Genomic DNA, 13,129 nt, shown 5'->3' with positions numbered 1-13,129 from the left:
AGAGTTTTCTATGTAGAGGATCATGTCATCTGCAAACAGTGAGAATTTTACTTCTTCTTTTCCAATCTGAATTCCATTTATTTCTTTTTCTGTTCTGATTGCTGTGGCCAAAACTATGTTGAATAGTAGTGGTGAGAGTGGGCACCCTTGTCTTGTTCCTGATTTTAGGGGAAATGCTTTCAATTTTTCACCATTGAGGATAATGTTTGCTGTGGGTTTGTCATATATAGCTTTTATTATGTTGAGGTATGTTCCTTCTATTCCTGCTTTCTGGAGAGTTTTGATCATAAATGGATGTTGAATTTTGTCAAAGGCTTTCTCTGCATCTATTGAGATAATCATATGGTTTTTATTTTTCAATTTGTTAATGTGGTGTATTACATTGATTGATTTGTGGATATTGAAGAATCCTTGCATCCCTGGGATAAAGCCCACTTGATCATGATGTATGATCTTTATAATATGTTGTTGGATTTTGTTTGCTAGAATTCTGTTAAGGATTTTTGCATCTATGTTCATCAATGATATTGGCCTGTAGTTTTCTTTTTTTGTGGCATCTTTGTCAGGTTTTGGTATTAGGGTGATGGTGGCCACATAGAATGAGTTTGAAAGTTTACCTTCCTTTGCAGTTTTCTGGAAGAGTTTGAGTAGGATAGGTGTTAGCTCTTCTCTAAATTTTTGGTAGAATTCAGCTGTGAAGCTGTCTGGTCCTGCAGCCCAGCGTTTCTCATGATGTACTCTGCATATAAGTTAAATAAGCAGGGTGACAATATACAGCCTTGACACACTCCTTTTCCTATTTGGAACCAGTCTGTTGTTCCATGTCCATTTCTAACTGTTACTTCCTGACCTGCATACAGATTTCTCAAGAGGCAGGTCAGGTAGTCTGGTATTCCCATCTCTTTCAGAATTTTCCACAGTTTATTGTGATCCACACAGTCCAAGGCTTTGGCATAGTCAGTAAAGCAGAAATAGATGTTTTTTCTAAAACTCTCTTGCTTTTTCGATGATCCAGCAGATATCATTAGGGAAATGCAAATTAAAAAGAGATACTACTATGTACTTATTGGAATGACCAAAATCCAGAACACTAAAAACACTAAATGCTGGCAAAGATGTGGAGCAAAAGGAACTCACATTTATTGCTGGTAGGAAAGCAAATGGTACAGACACTCTGAAATGCATTTTGGTAGTTTCTTTAAAAACTAAACATACTCTTACTACATGACCCCATGATCACATTGCTTGGAAATTACCCCCAAAAACCTGACACAGATGTCTATAGCAGTTTTTTTTTATGATTGCCAAAACTTGGAAGCAATCAAGATGTCTTTCAGTAGGTGAATGGATAAATAAACTGTGTTACATTCAGATAATGGAATATTATTCAGTGCTAAAAAGAAATGAGCTATCAGGCCATGAAAAGACATGAGGAATCTTGAATGTATATTACTCATTGAAAAAGGCCAATCTGGAAAGGCTTCATGCTATGTGAATCCAACTATGTCACATTCTAGAAAAGGTAAAACTATGAAGATGATAGAAACATCAGTGGTTCTAGGGGACGAGAGATGAATAGGTGGGGCACAGGATTTTTAGGGCAGTGAAAATACTCTGTTTGAGAGAGTAATGATGGATACATGTAATAATGCATTTGCCAATGCCATTGAATGTATAGTGCCAAAAGTGAATCCTAGTGTAAATTATTGATTTGGGGAAGAAAGGTAAAGTGTCTCTCATCAAAGTGACACTGTGATGATGATGTGTCAGTCTAGGCTCATCAATTGTAACCAATGTACCAATCTGGTAGATGTTGAGAATGGGGGTGGTGGGCTATGCATGTGTGAAGCAGGCAGTATAGGGGAAATCTATGTATTTCCTTTTGATTTTGCTATTAATCTACAACTACTCTAAAAGAAAGTAAGTCTTTAAAAAGCCCACATTCATCAATAGAATGTGTCTCAGTTTTTTTTTTTTTTTTTTAAGAAAAAAACTCAATAATTTGTATTACTAGGACAGAAACAGAGAAGGCAATGGCACCCCACTCCAGTACTCTTGCCTGGAAAATCCCATGGACGGAGGAGCCTGGTGGGCTGTAGTCCATGGGGTTGCTAGGAGTCGGACACGACTGAGCAACTTCACTTTCACTTTTCACTTTCATGCACTGGAGAAGGAAATGGCAACCCACTCCAGTGTTCTTGCCTAGAGAATCCCAGGGACAGGGGAGCCTAGTGGGCTGCCATCTATGGGGTCACACAGAGTCGGACATGACTGAAGTGACTTAACAGTAGCAGCAGCAGCAGCAGGACAGAAAACTAACAACTCCTGATTTGTTATTCTTGTATTCCCATTGAAATGCTTGATAACTAACAATTATTTATACAAGCCTTCAGAAATAGTAGAAACCAGGAAAACTACTCTCTGTAAGAAATTAAGAATTTTCACCAACCTGAGCTCACTAAAATCCTAAAGTCTACAAGGGATGCCATTCAGGATAGACAGCATGGAACTGCGGAAAGAGACAAAATCTCCATTCATTGGTTCCCATTTTTGGCTCTGCCATGCAGACATGGACTCATAGACTGACCAGAGGAAATGAAACCACCTCACTACCATCACCAGTTTGGTTCAAAAAGCTACTTTCTAAGGATCAGGATTGGTTCATTTCCTATGGTCCCCAATATATAGGGGACCAATATATATGGGCTTCCCTAGTAGCTCAGATGGTAAAGCGTCTGCCTACAATGCCTGGAGAAGGAAATGGCAACCCACTCCAGTATTCTTGCCTGGAGAATCTCATGGATGGAGGAGCCTGGTAGGCTACAGTCCATGGGGTCACAAAGAGTCGGACATGACTGAGTGACTTCACTTCACTTCACTTCTTTCCTATGGTCCCCAATATATCATTTTTCTTTTTTTTTTTTTAAACTTTGCATAATTGTATTTGTTTTGCCAAATATCAAAATGAATCCGCCACAGGTATACATGTGTTCCCCATCCTGAACCCTCCTCCCTCCTCCCTCCCCATTCCATCCCTCTGGGTCGTCCCAGTGCACCAGCCCCAAGCATCCAGGATCGTGCATCGAACCTGGACTGGCAACTCGTTTCATACATGCTATTTTACATGTTTCAATGCCATTCTCCCAAATCTTCCCACCCTCTCCCTCTCTCACAGAGTCCATAAGACTGTTCTATACATCAGTGTCTCTTTTGCTGTCTCGTACACAGAGTTATTGTTACCATCTTTCTAAATTCCATATATATGCGTTAGTATACTGTATTGGTGTTTTTCTTTCTGGCTTACTTCACTCTGTATAATAGGCTCCAGTTTCATTTTTCTTACAGTTATCTCAAGGCAAAAATTGCCAACAATGAAATGTGGCCGGAGGTATAAAATGAGCAACTAAAGAAGCATGCCTGGAATGGTAGTGGAGATATAATACTTTGTAATTGAGTATGTCTGTGTTTAACTCACTGTCAAGGAAAAGTAAATACTGCTTAAAGTATCATGATAAATGTCATGCCTCAAAGAAAGCTTAAAAGGTCATCAAATCTATAACTAAGCAAAACCTACAGATTATCAAAGAAGTTAACTAGATGCTAGTCATCTCCAGGTATAAAAGTAGGGATGAGGATTCCAACAGCAGCCCATTGTACAACCAAACTAACTAAAGATGGACAATACCAGGGCTACACACAACCTACTCACGGTCCTAAAAAATGTATGGAGAATGGGGAAAAAAAGTTGAAGGACATAACACTCAAGAGGAAAAAGGAAGTATTTTGTCACAAATATCCAGTGAGGAGAAGTAAAGGATATGTCACTCGTCTGCTTGTACACTCTATAAAACACAGGAAAGTGCAAAGTCTATCAGATAAGAAGTCTAGGATGAAGAAAAATGATAAGGGAGGTCTTTGAAGCTAAAAGAAAGTCAATGTATTTGTTTCCTATTGCTGCTGTAACAAATTACCGTGAAGTTAGTGGCTTGAAACAACACACATGTATTCAGACAGTTCTGGAGATCAGAAATCCAAAATGAATCTTAAGGGATGAAAATCAAGGTATCAACAGGCAAGGCTGGTTCCCTTCTGGGATCTCCTAGGAAGAATATGCTCATCTCTGAGATTCTAAAGTCTGTTATGCATGTTTTTGGCTCACGGCTGTATCACTCCAGTCTCTGCTTCTGCTGTCACATCACTTTCTCCTCATCTTGCTCCTCCTTTCTCCACTTTATAAGGACTCATAGAATTACACTGAATCTCTCCATCTCAATCAAGATTTTTCAGCATGTCTGCAAAGTCCCTTCTACTGTGTAAGGTGACATATTCACAGGTTCCAGGAATTAGATCATGGTCATCTGTGTGAGACCATTTTTCTGTCTATTATAGTCAAGGAAAGATTTAAAATAAATTCTGAAAGGTACAGTCATTGAATTCAAAGTGAGCTTTGAGAGATTTTAGAAAGCAGCGAAGAGTATACTCACCACTACATTATTAGAATTGGGTAGACCAACTTGAGATTCTCTCATCGAAAACATAGAAGGGTCAGACTTTAAAAAGATAAGGAAGTAAAAAGATGGATGACAAATACAGAGCAATACATGGATAATTCTGATGAAGAGATCAGAACAAATAATAATAGCAGAAAGATTTTTTTGAGCTGGATATAATTTTACATCTTTAAATTTGACTATCATGTACTAGGAAAAAAGTATGTGCAGAGAGCAACGTCTAGACAAATGCCTTTTTTTAAACAAATTTTCAAATGCAAACAGAGTAGCCATCTGAGTGGAAAAAGCATGATGCAAAAGAATAAACCTCATGTTAATTTCAGATTTGTCTTATAATACAGAACACTAAAATCATGAACAAAGGCTACAGAGCTTTAAGGGTAGCATATTTTAGCTGAAGATTTCTGTGCATACCAGATTGTCATTTATATGAGAAGGCAAGAGAAACACATTTTCAGGTTTTCAAGGGCTCAAAGAATTTCACCCTTGCATCTTATCTGAGAGTAATATGTGAATATCCACTCCAGTATACAGAGAGATTAAAAAAAAAAAAAAACCTCAAAAACTGGAGATACTGCATATAATTGGACTGCTTTTATTTTTAGGATATAAAATGAGAAATAAGCAGAAAGATAGATCATGGAAAATTTCAAGAATACAGTAGACATGGCAAGCAAGATTGTTGATGCAAATATTTTACTTTTCAAATCTGCTTATATATTCAGTTTTTACCACTTCTTGGTGGTAATAAATTTCCTATGTAACTATTATCCCTTTAATTTTCAAAGAATTAACACTGCAACCTCAACAAATTACAAATGCAAATAAAGGGTTTTTTCCCACAGGTATTGGAGACAATTTAAACATTCAAAATTACCACAGAGTCAAATAATGAAATACCATATACTCTTAAGAATTATATATACAAAATGTTCTAAAAGACATGGGACCAGACATTTTATTATATAATGCAGGCAAAAGAAAAAATTTAGAACAAGTGTTTATATATACAGTATGGTCTCAACTATGCAAATTACTGAAAGACAATAAAGAAAAAGTCTAGCAATGGCTGCCACTAGGCAGTACAATTTGAAATAACTTTAAAATTCTGTTTCTGTTCCTTCTGTATTTAAAAATGTTATAATAAGTGTGTATCATGTTTATCATCAGAAAAAAAAACTAATACAGGAAAAATGGAGTAAAATTAAATATTCTCCCATTAATGTATCATTTACTTTTGGAAAATCATAAAACTCTATGTGTTGTTATACACATCCGTTCCAACAATCTCAGAGTTGAAGAAATTGAGACCCAAAAAGTTACATCAATTTTCTAAAGTTATAAAATTCAACAGTGAGTGTTCCAGACTAAAATCTGAATATACTGACTCCCAGCTGAGCGCTATTTAAACTCCTAATTGACTCCTTAATACAGCAGTTTTCAAACATTTTACTCTGTGAAACACATATTTTAATAAGTATACAAATTGAATTTAAACTATAAAAGCTCACTGGAGGACATGAAATGAGGCATGAAAATATGAAGAAATATATGCTCCTGAGTATAAAGTTCCCATTTCTCCCAAAATTAATTATAAATTTAATACAATTCTGATCAAAATTCCAATTCTTTGGAGGCAGCTTTTTAAAAAATTAATAAGATTAATCTGGAAGAATAAATGTGTGAGTAGTAAAGAAAGATGTTTTCTTTTGGACAAAAAACAAGAACAAAGAAGCATGACTGGACTTATCAGGTATCAAACATGATAAAGACATATTATGCAGATTTAGATAAGTTGTTTGATGGAAGAGAATTTTTTCAAAAGACTTATTTATACATAAGGATTTAACCCATGCCAAAGTTGGAATTTTTATACAAAGGTAGTATCACATATTGGTTAAAAACACAGACTTTGGAGTCAAAGAGGCAGGTTCAAATTTTATTTCTGACCTTGACCAACTATAAAAAACCTGTTCAAGTTACTTAACTCAGAAGCCTGTATATTTTCTTCCTCAAACCAGTGATATAATAACTACTTTGTAGAGTTTGTAGCTAGGATTAAATCAGATTATGTATTTGAAGGGCATAGAATGGGCCCCAGAATTTAGTAACTAATCAATAAATGGCCGGCAGTAGTGGTGGAGGTGATGAAGGCGATGATAGTCATATTATTTTATGGTGAATAAATCTATATGTCTATCACATTCTCAGCCATTGTCCCCAATACCACCTCCCAGAAATGATGATTCACTAGGAGAACTCATGAGTATTGTCATACTCATGACTAAAAAACATTGAAAAGAGAAAAAGCAAATTGCAAAGGAAAAAGGTACCTGGGATGAAATCTGGAAGAAAGCAGGTGCAAATTTCCATGAGTCCTCTCCCACTGGAGTCATACAGCTTGGGTTCATTTTCCCCAGCAACAAGTTGTGATAAAAATATGAATTATTATCTATCAAAAATTTTTTTAGTCACTCAGTCATGTCTGACTTTTTGCGACCCCATGGACTGTAGCCCACCAGGCTCCTCTGTCTATGGAATTCTCTAGGCAACAATACTGGAGTGGGTTGCCATTCTCTTCTCCAGGGGATTGTCCTGATCCAGGGATCAAACCCAGGTCTCCCACACTACAGGCAGATTCTTTACCTTCTGAGCCACCAGGGAAACAAGGAGGCTCAATAAAGATTCAGAATCCAAGGTTTTCACTGGGGGCTGCTCATATGGCCAAATTCCTCCTAGGACTTACTAAAATTCCAGACTCCCAGAGGAAAGCAGGTGTTCAGTGTAAACAAGGTAGTTTGCACAAACACTTGGGGCACAGAGATGAGATGAGTTCTTATCAGTTCTGAGGTGTGAGAACCCCCCGACACTACCGAAAGATCAACCCTACAAACAGACCTTTCTAAGGAGAAAAGATTCAGGCTGTCACACATTTCTATGGGTGATACCTGAGTTTTACAAATTTCTGTGATGTTTATATTTTCTAATGTTTATTCCACCTCACAGCAATATATTATAATGCAAGAGTGGAAGAACAGTTTTGTTACAGATTGCTTTGAATCAATTCAAAGTATCGTTTAACTAAATTCACATGAAAGCTTCTGTACTTTTTTCCATCAGTGACAAATTCCTCCAAAGACCTAACAACTTATACCATACTTGAGAATCAATCCGATGTATTTTTACCTTTTTCTTTCACTTATATGGTTGGATGGCATCACTGACTCAATGGACATGAGTTTGAGCAAACTCCAGGAGCTAGTGATGGACAGGGAAGCCTGGCGTGCTGCAGTCCATGGGGTCGCCAAGAGTTGAACATGACTGAGCTGAACTTCTGTACTTTTTTCCATCAGTGACAAATTTCTCCAAACACCTCATAACTTATACCATACTTGAGAATCAATCCAATGTATTTTTAACTGTTTTTTTTTATTTATGTATAAGTAGGAACAATTTTTTGGAAAATACTTTAATAATACAAAATTTTTAATGATGTTTTTGATATTATAAATTTATTTCCAATAAATATAAGATGATTTCAGATTGTTGGCAGAACAGCCATAAACCACTATCACCTCTCTGTCCCCTCTACACACAGCATGAAATTTTACATGATCAGATACTTTCAATTACAGGGAACGGCTCAGTTTTCAAAGCCTTTCCTCCTGACAGCATGGTCTGTCCTCAGAACTCTCCTCACTGAAGTACATTAGCTTCATGGAGGCCATGATTTTTTTCTTTCCTCCAGTGCCCCTGCTCTTCACTCTTTTAATCTTCATCTTTCTCTTTTTTCTCCTAATTCTCTCTGTCTTTACTCAGTGAAGATCCTATTTACTGTGAGACTAGAGCCCTTGTTTTTCTGTCTCTACTTTGAAGAATTTTAACCTGGACTCACTGAATTTTCCAAGATGGATTTCCTCCCTCACTGTGCACCCAGGTTTCCTGAGGTAACCCTCAGCCTCATCCCAACCTGCCTGAAGAGCACCAGAAGTCCAAATCAGAAAGGGTCAACAGTCCTCTCTTGAAAAGCATAGTGACCACAATGCCAGTATTGATTTATTACATGCAGTTCTTACCAAACCAATTTAATATACGTCAGTAAATGTTCCATGTAATGGGTTCTGGAGACACATCAGTCCATATTTTGTAATGAGGTAAAAAATGGTGGTTCAAGATTAAAAATTTTTTCCGTTTTTCAAATGGACTCTTTTCCTTGTATAAAACCTAATATAATCTTTTGGGCCTTCCCTGATGGCTCAGACAGTAAAGAATCTGCCTGCAATGCGGGAGACCTGGGTTCAATCCCGGAGTCAGAAAGATCCCCTGGAGAAAGGAATGGCTACCCACTCCAGTATTCTTGCCTGGAGAATTCCACAAACAGAAAATCTTTAACCTTACTAAAACACGTAAAATTGAAATATCCTCTATTTTATAGATTTCCAGGCCATGGGGTTGAAGAAAGGGATGTTTTTCAACCCAGACCCTTACCTGAAGATTTCTATTCAGCCTGGGAAGCACAGCATATTTCCTGCCCTCCCCCACCATGGACAGGAGAGGCGATCCAAAATCATTGGCAACACTGTGAACCCCATCTGGCAAGCTGAGGTGAGTGCCCGGGCCCTGAAAATCGGGCTTAAGTGACAAAGCGAAGTGACTGACCATGAAGCCCACGTGCTACTCCCTCCCTTCTTGGAGCCCCAAACTCTTCTGCTTAGTTCATGGTTCTCTTGGTCCTAGAGTGGGGCCATGTTCTCCTTGGGTTGTAACTCCTAGGGATTTTTTTTTAAGTGGGTGAAGTGGAGTTTTTTTAATATTTATTTTATTTTAATTTTTATTGGATTATAGTTGATTTACAATGTTGTGTTATAGCAAAGTGAATCAAGTATATAGCAAGAATATAGCAAAGTGAATCAGTTATACATATATCCACACTTTTTTAGATTCTTTTTCCATACAGGCCATTAGAGTATTGAGTAGAGTTCCCTGTGGTAAACAGTAAGTCCTTATTAGTTATCTATTTTACAGCTCAGATGATAAAGCGTCTGCCTGCAATGCGGGAGACCCAGGTTTGATCCCTAGGTCGGGAAGATCCCCTGGAGAAGGAAATGGCAACCCACTCTAGTATTCATGCCTGGAAAATCCCGTAGACCAAGGAGCCTGGTGGGCTACAGTCCATGGCATCACAAAGAGTTGGATAGGAATGAACGACTTCACTTTCACTTTCAATGTGTATATGTCAGTCCCAATCTCCCAGTTTATGCCTCTGCCCTTACCCCCTGGTAACCATAAATTTGTTTTCTACGTCTATGACTCTGCTTCTGTTTTGTAGGTAAGCTCATTCATCCATGTTGCTGCAAATGCCTTTATTTCTTTCTTTTTTATGGCTGAGTAATACTATATTATATGCATGTAACACATTTTCTTTATTCATTCCTCTGTCGATGGGCATTTAAGTTGTTTCCATGTCTTGGTGGGTACTGGAACCAGTACCCCAACATACGAGGGGGCGACTGTAATAGCCTCTTCATCTGATTCTGAGCCTGCAAGCAGAGCTCCCTCTCTCTGCTTTTCTGTGGGAGCAGGAAGAAATGCACTCTCACACACTTCCCACACGTGTGGCCCTTGAGTGAGAGTTACAAATTTAAACTGTGTCCGTCTGGACCAGTTCCAGAGATTCTCACACTGTCAGGTTCCTGGGACAGGTAAAACAATAAGCCCTAGAATAACATTGGGGTTTCATACTATTTGATTTAAATAGGTATAAATTTAAATAGATTTAAATCATTCACACCATCTTCCTGGTTTGCTTGGTGCTAGGCAACTTGCTGGAGCTTTTGAATAGTTTGATGAATAGTCTGATGAAGGTGATTTTCTTCTACATGTGTCTCCTCCGCCAGCTGGGAGCAAGGAGGTTCCTCAACAAGGCCTCATCTGGCTCAGCCTCACAGTGACTAAGTCTTGTCCTAGAGAACTAGCAGAAAGTTGCCACCCCCATTGACTGCCTAGCTCCCTTCTTTAGCTTGAGGGAATAATCTGCAAACTGCGTGGCTTAAGGAACAGGGAGGCTTAGGACATGAAAGTGCTGCAATATAATGTAGGAGTTAAAAGTACAGCTTTGCAGTGACACAGACCTTGGTTCAAATCCCAGCTTGGCTAGTTATTAGTTGAGTAACTTTGAGAAATCAGTTATCCTCGATCTGAGCATCAGATTATCCTTATCAGGCTGGTGCTGATGGTCCTAGGCACTCACTTTGGGCAGTATTCTTCTTTTATTCTTCACAATAGATCATCTCTGATGCAGAACTTTCAAGCATCCTTGACAATAAAGTGTAAATATCTGAGGACAAAGATTTTCCATTTTCTGCTTCCTAGGCTTAATTAGGCTTTATAAGGGCTTCCCAAGTGGCTCAGTGGTAAAGAATCCACCTGCCAACATAGGAGACACAAGAGACTTGGGTTTGAGTCTGGGGTTGGGAAGATCCCCCGAAGCTGGAAATGGCAACCCACTCCAGTATTCTTGCCTGGAAAATTCCATGGACAGAGGAACCCGGTAGGCTACAATCCAGGGGGTTGCAAAAGTAGGACATGTCTGAGCACCACACATGCTTTGCAGAAGGTGCCATAAGGGAGATAGAGTTGTATTTGAGCTTCTTACTACTTTGGTTCAACAGACTGAAAGCACGCATAGTACCACTAGTATGGAGTCATGAATCTTAAATTATTTGTTCCTACATTCCTGGCTATTCTTTGCAGTTATTTATGGACTTCTCACTGCATTCCTGGGAATACAAGATGCTACAGAAATTTACAGCACATGAAAAGAAAAAAGCCTCTTTCTTCTGAAGAATTTTAGAGAAGCTTGTACTAAGACCTTTAGCCATAAAGGTATTATTATAAGTCTCAAAGAGCATTTATAAAATCCAGCACCATCAGAATATGTTTTGGCTAAAAATGTCAACTAGATTCACTTTAGGTTCTGAAACAATTTCTGAATCTTTGGTTCAGATTTATTTTGCTCTCCAAGGACACTGCAAACTCTCACTCTTCCTCTGCTTCTTGACCTACTCGGGTCTTTCCAGCATGCTGTGGTGAAGGTTTGCATCCCAAAATAAGTTCTACCATGTGTCTCCCTCACAAGGCTCAGACTGAGCTTGTTTCACTTGCTTTCCCAAGTTAACCAGAAGAGTAACTGGCTGAGCTGTGATTTAAAACAGTGTGGTTTGTGTTACTGCAAAGCTGTATTTTCAAAGCCCCTAAATGAGCCTAGAGTGCCCAGTGTTCAAATGTGGATGTCTCAGCCCCAGTGGAGAATATCCGAGGCCTTCGATGACCCAGCGTTTTTTACCACTTGTGTCAGTTAGGGATGCCTCTGGCTCTGAACTAGAGAAAGCCTGGCCAGCTGTGACATTTCTCACAAACAGGAAGTCCAGAGGGAGGTGTTCAGGCAGTGCAACCACTGAGCACAGCCCCCAGGGACCCAAGCTTTCTGGGTATTCCTGCTATACCTCAGCAGATGGCTCTCCTCTTCCTGTCTGAGAGCTTCAAACCCAAGTTCCAGGTAGGAACAAAGCAAAAAAAAAAAAAAAGAAAGAAAGAAACTTTCTTCTTGAAAGGCTTTCAATTTTTATCCTATAGGAGAAGCCCTTTTCAGCAAAAGCCCTATTAACTGTCACAGGACCTCACCTGTTTGGGAAGATCTGATGTTTCACTTCCCCGACTCCAACAGGGAGGGCAGGGGAAGAGGCGGTGAACATGGGTGCTGAATAAATGGGTTTATAGTGTCCGCAATGTGCTTCAGTTGTACTTCCAGCACCTTTCACCTCCGACACTATACTGAAGTCACTCTCGGTGGCTGCTTTCACGTGGCTGCATAAATTGTGTCTTTGCTTACATCTGCCTAAAATGGACATCCTCAACTAATGCTACCAGTGATTCCTGCTTATCCATAGATTCTCAGCTAAAATACCACCTCCTGCCTGGTACCCTCTCCTAGGCCTCAGAAGGAAGGTGCTCCATCCTCTGCTCCTTTGTCCAGACTTCTACCAGAGTATCTTTTATTTGCACAGCTGTCTTCCTCGTGAGACTTTAAGCTCCTCAAGGAAAGAAATCCTGTCCAATTTATCTTGATACCTCCAGTTCCCAGAGCCTAATCCTGGTAGTTTCTATAGGGCTTACTATGCGAAGCCATGTTCTAAATGTGTTATATAATTAACTCATTTCATCCTCATAACAACCCTCTAAGATATGTACTATTGTTATCCCCATTGAAAGATGAAGAAACCAAGACACAGAGAAGTTAGTGATTTTCCTAAGATCATACAGCTGGTAAATGACAGAACCAGAATTTGAACCAGTTCAGAGCCTGATATTGATCAGTTTTGTGCATAGGTGGTTGTGAATAAATTCTGGAGAAAGTATCTATAGCTTGTATCAGATACTCAGAATGACCATTATATCCTCTTATTTTAGGTGAAAAAAATCAGTAGACATAGACAGCATTGTGTGATAAGGCCAAACTCAATTATCAAAAGCTTAAATTGTTCTTTCCAGCTAATTGTATGAATGCCTACTTCTGTAGAATAAGTTTAAAGGATAAATGAATTTTTTAATATGGGGAA

The 13,129-nt window shown here is 38.8% G+C and overlaps 1 protein-coding gene across 3 annotated transcripts in view; it reads left to right on the top strand.

The window, feature by feature from the left end:
* The window catches only part of HECW1 (HECT, C2 and WW domain containing E3 ubiquitin protein ligase 1), a 490,597-nt gene that overhangs the window by 310,664 nt on the left and 166,804 nt on the right, over positions 1–13,129 (top strand). For all 3 annotated transcript variants that reach the window (XM_025291383.3, XM_025291385.3, XM_044946810.2), the window contains one exon: positions 8,947–9,116. In XM_025291383.3, the coding sequence (XP_025147168.1) occupies positions 8,947–9,116 (170 nt within the window). The remainder of the gene's footprint in view (positions 1–8,946; positions 9,117–13,129) is intronic.

This window comes from Bubalus bubalis, chromosome 8 (genome assembly GCF_019923935.1).
Source record: "Bubalus bubalis isolate 160015118507 breed Murrah chromosome 8, NDDB_SH_1, whole genome shotgun sequence".
Taxonomy (NCBI): domain Eukaryota; kingdom Metazoa; phylum Chordata; class Mammalia; order Artiodactyla; family Bovidae; genus Bubalus; species Bubalus bubalis.
Note: the sequence above shows the minus strand (reverse complement) of the source record. Positions and strands in the feature narration are given on the sequence as shown.